Raw genomic sequence first — 15,407 nt, 5'->3', positions numbered from 1 at the left:
AATAAACATAATATCTACACAAAAGGAGCGGAAAAGTGATGACAGGTAAGGAACTTTAGGGGAGTCCGCATAGCCAATGCCCCTACAGTTCCAAGCTCCTATATTCATGAGTCTGCTGGTGACTCATGACGGTGAGTCACCGGACCGTGATCAGAAGTAGAACCCGAAGATGAGCCTGAAAAAGATTGTCCCTTGGAACCCTTACGCTTCTTAATCTGTTTAAGAAGAGCAAAACAGCCTGGAGAAGAGATTGCAGGGGGAGTTTCTGGTTCCGAGGATGCAGCTGAGCGTTTAGATGGGCAAGAGTTTTTAACCCATTTCCAGAATTTCTCCTTACCTCGAGTCATTTTAAGACGGAGAGGGATTTCACATTTATGTGCCACGGTATCCGAAGGAGGAGAAGAATGAACCGAGGCAGCAGGACTTCAAGGAGTATGAGGCAGAGAACAACCCATCGGCGTCGGCTCATCTGAGGCTGCAACCAAGTCATCTGAAATTTCTACTGGTGAATTTCCCACAGAAGGCGAAGAGTGAGAGAAGTCAAAAACCCCAGAAGAAGAGTCTGGTTGATACCTTGAATCCTCAGCAACGTTTGTCGGAAAAGAAGAACCCAGAGATGGAGAAGGGGATCCTTCTTGCTGTCGCTGCAAGTCCACAGGAGATTGGGAATTTTCACCAACCCAATTGCTTGGGCCAGCCCCAAAAGGATCAGGGAAAGCTGGGCCGTCTGGGCCCAAAGGAGGGGGGAGAATATTGGGATTGGATTCAGAGAGGAGTTACCCAAATCTTGAAATAAAATCCCTCTATAGTTCGGTTCAGGTTGAGGCCCAAAGAGGTGTGGCCCATGAAGAGATGAGGCTGCCACATAAGGATCTGGCTCACTTAAAATGGGTCTTGGGAGCCCACCTAGAGGTGAATTAAAACCTTGACCTGTGTCTATCATTTGGGGAGAAGAATAGCCTTGGAAAATTTGATGAGGTAGCATAAAAGGAACACGTGGCTGAAGGGGACCCTGAGTAATGACAGCCTCATGACTATCCGCTGTTGCACGTGTTAGATGCTCCCAATTAGATATAGATTGCCAACTATGACGAGGATTCCTTGCATGAGTGCCACGTGTAAAACCCGGCGGTGGCGGCGGCGGTGGTGGTGGAGGTGACTGCACCTCATCAATTTCCAAATCCTCCCGAACACACCGATTAACACCCAAATCCCTACGCCAAACCTCATCCCTGCTGTTACGGAAGCCTGTGTACGATGGTCCTGGGAAAAGACCCGGAATAGAGGCTGAAGGGGGTGGAGTCGGAGGAGAATTCACTACTCTGGTAGAGAAGTTGTCAATGATGTCACTAAGAGAGTCCCAATCCAAGGGATGAGAGTCTGCTGGGTATTCAAACGGATCATCCTCATCATTATTACCAAACCATAACTCAGTGGTCCAATTATCTGGATTTGGAGTGATTCCTCGAATTGAGTTTGAGTATAAAGAAACATCGGTAGGCCCGAATAAAACACGTGCGCCACCTTCGTGTAGCTTACGAAAGCGGCGTTCCAAGAGGTACTTACTAAATTCATATGATTTGGGACAGGTTTCCCGACCGTGTCCGACAAATTCACACTTTTTGCAAAAGCGGAATATACCCTCATATTTAAATCGGACCCAAGTAACATGATTGCCATAGGTTGGAAAGAAACAACCCGCAATTAAAGGTAACGACATATCAACTAAAATTTTAACTCTAGGATTCGGAATAGGAAACTGAACGTTATGATCTTCCTCCATGAGTAAGTCACCCACTAGACGCAGGACTGATGAAGCAACATGAGGAACAGAATATCGGATCGGAAGACCTTGAACTTGGACCTACATTGGAGCTAAGTTGAGATTCATGTTTTCTAGAATTTCGTGTCCCTGTAGTCGTTGTAACACCATAAGACTCCCTTTGAAATGAACCCAACCACGCTGATCTAAATCATCCGCATCGTACTCATTTGAACAACAGAAGACAAACTCCGATCCATAGGGATGAACTGTTACTGGACCTCGGAGATGCCAGAATCTTGAAACCAAACGTTGAACCAAAGCGACCGAGAACTTGCGAATATCCCAAAATTTACCAATTATTGTGCACTGCCAGTCAAAATCACCGTCTTGAAAAGATGGTGGGGGAAATTCGTATGTGCCTAATATATGGGGGTAAACAAAGGTTCTTGGGAAAATTTTGTCTGACATGGTTATTGATGAGAGTTTTTCCTATTTTTTTTACTAAGTGTTATTGATGAGAGTTAGGTGAGAAGCTTAAGAGAAGTAAGAGAAGAGCAAAAACAAGAATAAGAGAGAGTTTCTCTCACTAACTATTTCTCTCACTAGGAAGAGAGGTTACTTTTTGTGCATAATCTTAATTAAAAGAAGCAAATAAGGTTTACCTATATCATCCTTGTTTCTTTCTCTTTATAAAAACAGAAAGGGCTAGTTTGTTTAATTGTTTTTTTAAAAACTCTAAAATACCTTTTTTATCGAAAAGTGATTATATAAAAGTAATTAAAATATGAACAAGTTAAATATTCGCCTGAAATAAAGCTAAGTCTTCTCATTTTTTCCTTTTAACTTCTAATTTTATCTTATACATATATATATATATATATATATATATATATATATATATATATATATATATATATATATATATATATATATATATTCGAGATATTCTAATATTGTGATATTATTGTGCATATTTTTAGGAAACATATCTTGTGTAAAGATATGATAGAATATTTTAGGGTATTGATTATCCTAGTATTATATATACATGTATTGTGGCCTTTATTATGAATGAGAAGAATATATAGAGAATTATTTTCATAATTTGCCTCTGATTTATCATGGTATCAAGAGCCTAATAAAGATCCGATTTTTTTTTCTTTTCTTTGTTTGTTTAATTTTCATAATTACAAACGGCTGCTCCATTAATTTTCTGCTTTGCACCCTTGAGTTTGTGAAGACATGACTGGTGGCGCAGGCTCGGGTGGCGATGGAGGAAAGACTAAGGTCGACATGACCTATCACCTAGGATCAAGTATTATTACTCCGATTCAGCTTCGGGGTGAGAATTGTGATGAGTGGGCGAGGGCAATTAGGACCTCTTTGAAGGCAAAACGGAATTATGGTTTCATTGATGGCTTGATCGCAAAACCGACAGATGGTGAAAAATTGGACGATTGGGTGGTTGTTCATGCGATGTTAGTTGCTTGGATCACAAATACGTTGGACTCTTCGGTGAGGGCTACCATTGGTGAGTATGACGATGCTCAATTATTGTGGACAAATCTCAAAAACCGGTTTTGTGTTGTGAGTGGAACCCGAATTTGCCAATTGAAATTGTCTTTGGGTGAGTGCAAGCAAGATGCTTCTGAATCTGTCGCTACTTACTTTGGCAGAATATCAAAATTTTTTGATGAATTGAACACTTATATTACCGTTCCGGTTTGCTCTTGCGGTGGGTGTAAGTGTAACATTGTGGCACAAGTCGAGAAATTGCATCAGGAGGACTTTGTTCACCACTTTCTAATCGGGCTAGACGACACATATAGCTCGATTAAGGGTCATCTTTTAGCACAAGATCCATTGCCTACGGTGGATAAGGCATATCAACATATTATTCAAGCAGAATGCTTGAAGGGGAGTGACACGGCCATGGGTGTTACGGCAACTCGTGACAATGCTATGGCCTTTAAAGTTCAACATGATTCTTTTATGAAACCACAGCGCTCGAATGATGCTTCTAAGCTCCTTTGCACTCATTGTTATAGGGTTGGACATGAAGAGTCTGATTGTTTTCAATTAATTGGTTACCCTTCGTGGTGGGGTAACCGTGGACGTGGAGGTGAGGAAGGGGTCGTGGTGATTCCGGTGGAAGCAAAGGTGGAGTTCGTGGGGGTGGGCGTGGCAGTGCGCCTGCTACCCAGGTCCGTGCGCACAAGACAGGTGGACAAAGTGGCTCACAGACCTCCCAAACCGGCAGCAACACTACTACGGACGAGGCTACTCTATCGGGGGTAACTCCGACACAAATACAGCAAATTCTCGATCATCTTTCTATTATGCAAAACAAGCTTCATGGTAAGGGTCAATTAGGTTGGATCGTTGACACCGGCGCATCTAATCATGTGACGTGTGATTTGTCTTTATTGACAAATGTTACTGATGTGCAAAATTGTCCGGTAGGGCTACCGGATAGGAAAAGTGCTAATGCCTCTAAAATTGGCTCCGTGATTTTACAAGGGGGTTTGATAATTGATAATGTTCTTTTTGTACCTCAATTGAATTGCAATTTGATATCTGTGACCCAATTATGTGATGAATCGAATTGCATTTTGCAATTTACTTACAAACTTTGTGTTATACAAGACCTAACGACGAGGAAGGTGATTGGAGCGGGTGAACAAGTGGATGGAATTTATTATTTCCGTGGTGTTCCTGAGGTGAAAGCTTTGACGATAGACGGGGATCGATCGGCAGAGTTGTGGCATCAACGAATGGGGCACCCTTCCGGAAAGGTTATGCAACATCTTCCAGTTGTGAGTAGTTCTAATAGGAGTCTTAAAATATGTGATGTATGGCCTCGGGCAAAACAACATAGGAATAGTTTTCCCATAAGCAAAAATAAAGCTAGTCGTTTGTTTGAACTTATTCATGTTGATTTGTGGGGTCCTTACAAGACCGCGTCAAATTGTGGTTCCCATTATTTTTTAACAATAGTAGATGATTTTTCTAGAGGAGTTTGGACGTATTTATTACGTAATAAAACCGAAGTTGAGTTGATGTTTCTTAATTTTGTCGCTTTAATTAAACGTCAATTTGGATTTGAGATTAAAATTGTGCGTAGTGACAACGGAACGGAATTTAATTCCTTAAAAAACTAGTTTTTTGCTAATGGGATAATATTTGAGACTTCTTGTGTGGGTACGCCTCAACAAAATGGGAGAGTTGAGCGTAAACATCAACACATACTTAATGTGGCCCGAGCGTTGAGATTCCAAGCTAATTTACCTATTAAATTTTAGGGGGACGGAATGTGTTCACGCAACTTGTCATTTGATAAACCGTACTCCTTCTAGATTGCTTGACTTTAAGACTCCTTTGAGGTATTGTTTGGTAAATCTCCTATGTATGAATATATTAAGGTGTTTGGATGCTTGTGTTACGCTCATAATCAACGTAGTAAGGGGGATAAATTTGCTAGTCGGAGTCGTCGGTGTGTGTTTATAGGATACCTGTAGGGAATATTTCAAGCATTATCCCTAGCTTGAACCCCACTGTGATCATGCATACACTTAAGTATGGTGGCGTCCAAAGGGAAAGAAGATAGAGCAAAAGAGTCGCCAACAAGTTTTAGGAACTTGTAAACCGTTCACGAGGTGAAGGTTACACCCCTTAACGATCCAGGAGATCGTCAACTCCAATAGGTCTGGAACTATGACTGGTAGTTCGGGGATGAAGGTACAAATCCAACCTAAAAGAGATTGAACCTGCCCTAATAATAGGCCTCTACTTTATTCTGATCGTATTCATGTGCGCTTTCTGACTAACATACAATTAATAGGTTTACCCCTAAACCTGTTTATCTATGTTGGTTGAATATTAATGCACAAATAAATCTATTATTGGCGATCACTTGAATTATAATCAAATTAACCCTAAACAAGATTATTAATTATCTTATTAAGCGTGATTACAAGTACCAATTCCCTTTAAACATGCATAAAAGGTGTGATCAAGCAATAACAATAAATATAATATCAAGCAACATAATAATCATCACAAAAATCATAATCATATCAACGCTAAAGCATAATAATAGTAAGATCCTAGGCATGATACTAACAAGATTAATAACAAACCCTAGCATGTCACTAAACAATAAAAATCAAAGCTTTAACCCTAACATGATACTAACAATCATAAATATTAGGAAGAACATAAAAGGCATCATACTTTTAATCATACTTGATATTAAAGTTACCCTAGACATGATACTAGGAAGATCAAAACGCCCTAACATAACATTAGGAATCATAACAACAACCTAGACATGATTTCTATATCATAATATCAATGTAAACAATTAAAGCACTTACTTGGATGCCTCGTACCTCTTTCTAATAACAAAATACACACGTTAGTAACTTCAAGGAAAATAATAAATAAAACAATTAAATTAAATAATAATAGAAAGAGAGATTTGGGACCAAACCCTCAGAAATTAAAACCTTTCACGTCTAGGGCGAAGGCAACTATGAACAATGCTAGGCGTATTTAGGTCTTGTGAATGCGGAATTTTGTAAGAAAGGTAGGTTTAGAAAAGAGAGAGAGAGAGAAGCTTTAGCTTAGAGAAAAAATTAGAGAGTTGATGATTGTAGATGAATGAAAACAGAGTTTTTAGGAGGCTATTTATAGAGAAAATCAGCCAAAAAAATAGAAAATCGAACCAGAGTTCTGACGCGAAAAAACGAGGTTAGCGCCAGGCTAAAATAGAAAATCGAACCAGAGTTCTGACGCTAATGTTGGCGTTTGGCGCTAATTAAATTTCAGACGTGTTTTCTAAAATCAGATAGAATTTAACCGTACAGGAGGATAAAATCGTATTTTCCTCAAAAACATTCTTTTATTCTGATTAAAAACTCTAAAAAGTCAACAAAAGTCAATTTATCAATGCTAATTGAATTAGGAATGAAAAGAACCTTCTAGAAGAATCTAGAAGACTAAAATCATTCATAATTGCATTAGGAATGATAAATCCATATTAGGCCCCCCCTAGATCATTGGGCCGCATATAAGGTTCAAATCGGGCCTAGTTTAGTAATTTGGCCATAACTTCCTCAATATTCATCGGAATTGGGCTTATAATATATCGTTGGAAAGCACTTTTCAAGCCCTATCCAAATACACTATTAATGGACCCATATCATGGACCAACCAAAATAGATTGATTGTTTTCTTAAAATAGATTTTCAAAAACAGAGAGAAAAGAAAAGAAATTAAAACTATTTGCAACACTAGACTTTCCACACTTTCACTTCATTCGATTAATTATGATTCGACGTGAAAGGTACTCATCACCGGGTTTGGTTTTTGGGAGACACAAATGGTTGTCTACAATACCCGTTTGGGAAGAAAGGTTGGAGGGTCTTTTACTTGGAGACTAAGGAGACCTTCGTATCACGGGATGTTAAATTTGTTGAGCATGAATTCCCATTTAAAACTACTGCCGGGACTGTTATTTCTTGATCTACATATGTGCAAAATATGCTTGATTATGTGAGTGATGATGAATGGAGTGAGGAAGAAGGGGGTAGGACGGTGCAGTGTGAAGCTGACCTTGAGCAGGCTGCCACGTCCACCCAGGCAGAGAGGACCGCGGCCAGCCCACGGCGTGACACAGGAGACCGCAGCCCCCCTTCGGCTGGGCCTGACAGCAACTCTGCTCAGCTCAGCTCAGCTCGCTGGGTCACCAGCGCACACTGGTTTGGCTCCGCATGACTCCAGCGAGCTTCGGCAGTCCCCTGACCATCGAGGTGAGTCTTGGAAGTCCCTGACCAGCATAGAAAAGGCCTATCATCAGCAGCAAAACGGTGAGATAGCTGACCTTGAGCATATGGAGAATGCGGATGACATGGGTAAAGGGAAACGAGAAAAATTTTCCTCTGTGAAGCTTCGAGATTATTTGTCCCATACTATTCGGAATAAAAGTCAATCCACGCTTCATCGTTCATCCGCCTCGCCTCCCTCAGGTACTGTTTATCCCATAACACATTTTGTTGATTCTCACTGTTTTTCTGTCAAGCATAGAAAATACATTGCAACCATTACAGGGAGTTCTGAACCAAAAAATTTTAAGGAAGCCATGAAGCATGAAGGATGGAGAAAAGCGATGGCCGATGAAATACAGGCACTTGAAGAACAGGGCACATGGGTCCTAGAACCTTTACCACCTGGCAAAAAGACGCTCGGGAGTAAATGGGTATACAAAGAGAAGTACGATGAGCATGACAACTTGCAGAGATACGAGGCATTGTAGAACATTTCTTGCAGTTGCAGCAGTGAAGAACTGGGAAGTACATCAGATGGATGTTCATAATGCCTTCTTACATGGTGACTTGGAGGAAGAGGTATACATGAAAATTCCCCCCTGGTTTTGACAAAAATAATTCTGGTTAAGTGTGGAGGATGAAGAAGTAATTGTATGGCTTGAAGCAGGCTCCTCGTTGTTGGTTTGCAAAATTAACAACGGCTTTAAAAAATTATGGCTTTAAACAGTCATATTATGATTATTCTCTCTTTACTCTAACGAGAGGAAAAATGCAGCTTAATGTGCTAGTGTATGTTGATGATTTGATAGTTGCAGACAATGATAAGTCTGCATTGTTGCAATTTAAAACATATTTAGGGCATTGCTTCAAAATGAAGGATTTGGGAGTTCTGAAATATTTTTTGGGGTTTGAAATAGCCCGAAACCATCAGGGAATTTTCATGTGTTAGAAAAAGTATGCTTTAGACATCATTACAGAAGCAGGGTTGATTGATGCAAAACCTGCAGACTTTCCCATGGAGCAAAATCACAGGCTAGCTTTGGCGGATGGGGATCTATTTGATGATGTAGAGAGATATCGACGTCTTATAGGACGTTTGATTTATTTAGCCATCACTAGGCCGGACTTGGCCTATTATGTGCATATTATGTTTCAATTTATGCAGAGCCTGAGAGTAGAGCACTGGGAAGCTGCTCTGCGCGTTGTGAGATATCTAAAGAAGAGTCCAGGTCAGGGTATTTTGCTAAGGTCTGATAGTGTTCTACGTTTGGAAGGTTGGTGTGATTCGGATTGGGCGAGTTGTCCATTACCTCGGCGTTCGTTGACAGGTTGGTTTGTGTTTCTTGGTCTATCTCCCGTGTCTTGGAAGACCAAGAAGCAACCCACGGTTGCTATGAGCTCTGCCGAGGCAGAGTACAGATCGATGTCGACTTGCACTAGTGAGCTAAAGTGGCTGAAGCGGCTTCTAAGAGATTTAGGTGTGCGACATGACAGTGGCATGCACCTATATTGTGACAGTCAGTCGGCATTGTACATTGCGAAAAATCCGGTCTTTCATGAGTGGACGAAACATATTGAAGCTGATTGTCATTTTGTCAGAGATGCTATTACTGAGGGTCTAATTACTCCGTCCTATGTGCGTACGACGCTACAGTTGGCTGACATTTTCACAAAGGCTTTGGGAAAGGTCAAGTTTGAGTTTTTACTTCGCAAGTTGGGCATATACGATCCGTATGCTCCAACTTGAGAGGGGGGGTATTAGAGATATTCTGGTATATCTAGGATAATATTGTGATATTATTGTGCATATTTTTAGGAAACATATCTTGTGTAAAGATATGATAGAATGTTTTAGGGTATTGATTATCCTAGCATTATATATACATGTATTGTGGCCTTTGTTATGAATGAGAAAAATATACAGAGAATTATTTTCATAATTTGCCTTTGATATATATATATAATATATATATAATACAGAGTATATATACAAAGAGATAATGGAATCTTGTGTATCTTAACATGTGTTTTTAGAAAATCTAACTCCCGTCTTTTCTATTAAATATAAATAATAAAAAAAAATGTTTATCATAACAAAATATACATTGGACATATACATTATGTGTGGTCCAGATGAATAAAACAAATATTGCATGTTTACAATAAATCGATTTACTTTCCTTTTTCGGCCGTTTTTAATACTTGCTCTATTCTTATTTGGAAAGTTTTTACAATATTTAACTAGTTTCTCTCACCTAGTGGACTCATCACATATTTTCTCTCCTCCTATCCTCTCCACTACTTTTGCTTTTTACAATTTTATATTCTTCCACTTACCCCACTACCTCCATATATTATTATTTTCTCCAAATTCTCCTAAAACTCCGCGCATAGAGAAATGGATCAAGTATTTAAAAACAGAAGGAGTACATAATAATACGGAGTACATGCTTCTTTAGTGGATATTGTTGGTAAACTAGTTCAATGGGTCAAGTCTGGGGCAGGGCGGGTCAATTTTTAATGGATGAGGCAGGTTGGGCATGACATTAATTTTCTTTCTTCTCATTAGATAAACTTGCATGTGACTCTTTGATCACTTTCTATGTATGTCGATGTCATATTCTTCCACCATGAAGAGAATCAAAATAATTAGGATAAAATAATCGAAAGATCTTGCTAACGAACGTGCCAAGACGTTGGATAAGCATTTAAAATCTTATCTAAAGTAGTATTAATTTGGAAAAGCATGACAAAATCATACATCGATCGGTGTAATTAATGTTAGTTTTAATTTAATATTTCTACTTTTAACTAGCTTATCCAACGCATCGGGGGCGTTCGTTGGCATTTGCCATAATAGAAATATGCTTCAAATAAGTAATTTCTCGCTATTCAAAAAAAAAAAAAAAAGTAATTTCTCACATTTTAAAAGTATCCAATATAATTAAGATGACCCGACCCGACCCATTTATTTATTGGACGGATCAGACCCAATTATAACTGGGGTGGTTTACGGAAATGGGGCTCCAACAGTCCAACCCATACAATTGCGAAGAAAAAAAAAACAAGGAAGGATGAACTATTGAACATAGCCCTGCCTCCTCCTTTCCTCTCTATCTGAGTTCTCCATTGAAGCGCACTCAACATCGGTAAGCAGTTGTTTCTTTTTGTAATCAATTTCACAATCTTGGGTTTAATTTAATTGTCAGTGCAGTAAGTTTTGGGTTCGAAAATCTCAAGAAAATTATGAGCATAATTTGATAATTGAATCAAAGTTTGTTGCTAATATATATGTATTGCACTACCCTTTTAATGTTATGATTCAACTCTGAAATTAGATTTCTTCTGATTGAATTCTACCTCTAAAATTGTATTTTGATACCAGTTTTCTACTACTCAAATCCCAATTTACAACAAACTCAATGGCCAAACCTAGTGTTCTGGAGATAAAATTATCTAAAAAGGTTACAACTTTGAACTAGATTTATAGGTATGTGTATTTTTTATGAGCCAAAAGAGTCTAAAATTATCTAAAAAGGTTACAACTTTGAACTAGATTTATAGGTATGTGTATTTTTTATGAGCCAAAAGAGTCTTGGCTTTGATGAATGGCTAGTCTTGTGAGTTATGCAGGGATAAATCTTTGTGAGCTTTCAGGGCTCTAGTATACTTGTCACATCGCTTGACATGAGCCACAATGATTGAGAGTAGTACTAGGATGGGTGACCTTCTGGGAAGTCCTCGTGTTAGTTCATGTAGCCAACCCAACTTATGGGATTAAGGTGTTCAAGCAGCAGAAGAAGAATAGTATACTTGTGTGACAGGGGTTTTGCTATTAACGATTATTAGACACTCAGACCTACCTTTGTAATACCATCTGTAGCCCCTTATAATTTTCGAGTTCTCCTTCATTCTCCCATTTTTTTTCCTTGACAATTTTCTACATGAATTCTCATAATTTGCTGAAAGTCATAGTGGCAGTCGCTTACTTTATGATCTGAATCATACTGTACATTAGTCTGTATCATCACACTTTGCGGTTTATTAAATTTACTGTGTGTTCTAAAATGATTGTCATTTTAGGGTATGCAAATCTCTTAAATTGTCTCTAGGCAAAAAATTGAGTACGGGATAGGATGGTTGATTTGGATAACTAAGTAGCATTTTCATAATGGGATCTAGGTGCAATTAATACTAGAAGAAAAAAATTACTCTCCTCACCATGTTTCTCCGAGCTAATTAAATATTTGAATCAAATTTGTCTGATGGAACTATGAAATTAAACCTTTCTCTTTAAAATTATGTGATTTATGGAGCCTAATTTTCTTATAGAATCAAATTTGATTGCTACCCTTATATGTTAAGATCAAACTATGAAATTGGGACTTTTCTCCCAGGGCTGCTCTGTAGTAGAGGTTTATCTTTTACTTCCCAAATTGAGCAGGGTAAGTTAGGATTTGTTTTTTAGGGTTTAGTTTACACCAGTTCATTTGCAAATCTCATTACCTGTCATTCTCGTTGGTCCTTGGATCATGGACTGCCCCTCCTGTCCTGCTTCAGGGTTGGGCCTGTGTATAATCACTCATATTGGGTTGGTTTTGGATAATTTGTTCGCGGTAGGTTTGTTTTCAAAGAAGTAAATTAATGATTGCTATTTATTATATGATCTAAGCTCTTAGCGGTATTGTAATATAGTAGTAGGTATATTTGATAATACAAGGATTTATTGATTGGTTTAGTTTTGTTCTAATTTGTCAGAAAACAAAAGGATGCCTCTGGGATTGTTACTTGGGCTTGGAAGGTCTATGCGCAGGAAGCGTACATCATCACTTGATATCCTTTCTTCAAAGAGGGCGCCAAGGAATTACTATAAGGGAAAGAATTGCAAGCCCACTGGATTTCACACCCGCAAAGGTCTGATCATTCTTTAGTCCTATGTGTTTTTTTGTCCTTGATCATTTGTATGGAACTTGATTTATTCCCTGTTGTACACAATCATATTCTGGCTTACCTTATCTAAGCTTCCAAATGGATTATTCAGCAACCTGTATTTGTCTGTGCATGGTTTCTTTGGTTGTCGTAGTAACTTGAATTTTGTTACAGGTGGCTATGTTGTGGTGCAAGAAAAGCTGCCCAACTACGTAGTACCTGATCTTACTGATTTCAAGGTACTGTTCGTTTGTATCTAATCTGCACTAGCAATTTTGTTTTTTTTTTTTTTAATCTTTTATTGAAGAATTTTGATCCTCCCATGCCGTTGTGGAATGGGGCAGTGGCGGATTTAGTATGAGTTTGTTCTGGATCCGGAAATAATTTGATCGGTTTTAAGTTTTTCAGAAATTAGTTAAAAACAATACTGCACGTTTCATTTCTAACAATTCTTTCAGAAGTCTAGCGGGCAGGAAGTCTTACTTTTATACCAAAGGTCTTGTTCGAGTATTCCCAGCATCCATTTACTTTGTTTTCCCTCCTTTTTTGGCTTTAACTTCCCTGATGCTCCAATAGTTAACATCCATTACCATGAATTCTTTACCCAATACATCAACAAAACCTAAGCATGAATCCATCTCTCACAAACCATGAAAATTTAGTCACATCTATTCATTTTTTTCCCCCAGTTTAGGAAGATGATGTGATAGATCGTTTGCAAAGCTTGAAGACTCATCGAGTTTTTTTTTTAACATGTGCGCACCTGTATTTTTTTATTGTAATTGTATTATGGCTTATGCTATTTGATTTTGCTACATGTGTTTAGTGACTCCAAACCTAGAACAAAAATTTTATGGATTCGACATTGGAATGCAGCAAGGGCATTAGATTATAAGGGACCTCATGTCCATCTTGCATGTTATTGATGAGTAGCTTTATCTCGTGATGCTAACTGATCTGTGTGTCAAATCGACTCAAATGATGTAGAAATTATGAACTTTCAAAATAGTTTCTGGATTAGTGGTTAGAGATTAATTTGGTGAATTTGTAGATTGAAGGCTAAGATGGGAGCTAAATTAGAAGATAAGCTCAAGCTTTCTTATTGGATAAAGTGATAAATTCAATAAGTTGGAATGGTGATTACTCTGATTATGCAGTAGGATTGATGATGATGCCATGAAATATGTGAAACTCCTTTGTAGATCTCTCTAGCTTTCTTTTGCCGTATAAGAGTCTGGCAACATTTCTTCCTTTTAACATTGTCAAGTGCCTTGTCTCTCTAATTCATCTGATATTGGCACTATGCCAATAGAAACTACTACTGTAAAATACAATCCGACAAATCTATACTTCTAATAGAAGTCTCTTAAGTTTCAATTGTTATGATGATCTTCTCTTCCTATTTTTCTCGCAACCATCTTTACAGCTGCGTTAAGGCCCTTGTTCTGCATTGATGTTTCTTAAGTGTCTGTAGTGCAGTATTTGACCTCTATCATGTGTTGGCCTGTGCTCATATTAACGAAAAACCTCTATGGTAGAAAAATCTTATTTTGCAAACATAAATTTACTCATCCTTCTAAAATAGTGAACTTTGTGTTTATATCTGTTTGTTGGAAGTTATTTGCATTATTGATCCAATCTTTGACTACTGTGAAGAACTATGTTGTGAAATTAAAACACAAGTTTCCAGCCTCTCGGCTGAGCTCATAACAATTTTTTTTTTTTTTTGCAGCTGAAGCCATATGTTTCTCAGTGCCCACTGAACGCCAAGACAACTGCTAATACTGATGTATCAACATAGATTGGCAACACTAGAATGATCTAAACCTTCAAGTTGTTTAGCTGCTTCGCAATCAAGAGTTACTGGATATAATTTTCAAGCAAAGACGTCAATGAAGCTGGATGTAGAATTGACTGTCTTGTTTGTTTAGCCATCATTCTTGGTTTAGAAAAACACAAATTGTATGAAAACTGATGGTCTAAAGAGTTCCTGGTTTGGTATTAGAGTGAAAACATTTCAAAGTTTATTATTCTAATTTCTTAGGATGTGTGCAATAAGGTATTCCATCCATTTAGAATTAATAATTGAATATACCATTTTGAGGCTCTAGCATTGGAAAGTTTTACTAAGGTTTTTTTTTTTTTTTTTTTTTTTTTTTTTTTTTTTTTTATTAATTTTTTTATTTTTATTTTTATTTTAACAAAGAGTACTATTAATGAAAAGCATGATTACAACCTAAACTAAGTAAAGAAAGCAAAATTACACGATAGAACATTGGGGGTTGGAGCAATAACTTCTTACGTTTAGGAAAACAAGTGTACTCGGTGGGACATAATGCTGTTCTTTTAGAGCCGCTTAACCTGCAAAACAAAGAGTTAGTAAAACATGTTGGAGACCTACTTTGTAGAGTGGTATATTTCCTTCTAAAAACCTGGGACGGGAAGACGAGAAAATACCCAACAATAATTCAGTGGAGGAAGTTCTTGGGTGAACGTGAGTCTGCAAAGGGTAAGAAAAAGGCAAAAATGGTAGGATATTGACGCAGCTTCACATGATGACTCGTGACCTACCATACATATGGATGGATTTTCTTGCATCAAGTCTGGAGTTGCTTCACAACTATCGTGCCCTTCCACAGGGGGTGACTAAACTCCATTGGTGGAGAAACTTCTTGAATTTTACCACTATCCATCTTATTTAAACGATTGGCTACTCGGATGGTAATGAAATTCTTTTGGTGAGAACAGAAGTATTGGACTGTTTTCCCTTTGGAAATCGCTCCATACATTGTTGGAGTGAGATTCAAATAGGAATCATTTTGCTTCCGGCTTGAGATCCGAAAACTTAGCTTGACCCTGTCGGATTTGGGTTTTTTGTTTTTGAA

At 38.1% G+C, this 15,407-nt stretch overlaps 1 protein-coding gene across 1 annotated transcript; it reads left to right on the top strand.

Moving 5' to 3' along the window:
- The first annotated feature begins 10,606 nt into the window (after positions 1-10,606).
- LOC145626703 (uncharacterized) lies at positions 10,607-14,635 on the top strand. Its single transcript, XM_081679164.1, has 4 exons — positions 10,607-10,742; positions 12,352-12,507; positions 12,697-12,761; positions 14,255-14,635. The coding sequence occupies exons 2-4, from the start codon at positions 12,363-12,365 to the stop codon at positions 14,321-14,323; spliced, it is 279 nt and encodes a 92-aa protein (XP_081535290.1). The 5' UTR covers positions 10,607-10,742; positions 12,352-12,362; the 3' UTR covers positions 14,324-14,635.
- Positions 14,636-15,407: the final 772 nt, after the last annotated feature.

The sequence above is a fragment of the Chenopodium album genome, chromosome 4, assembly GCF_948465745.1.
Source record: "Chenopodium album chromosome 4, dcCheAlbu1.1, whole genome shotgun sequence".
In the NCBI taxonomy this organism is placed as follows: domain Eukaryota; kingdom Viridiplantae; phylum Streptophyta; class Magnoliopsida; order Caryophyllales; family Amaranthaceae; genus Chenopodium; species Chenopodium album.
Note: the sequence above shows the minus strand (reverse complement) of the source record. Positions and strands in the feature narration are given on the sequence as shown.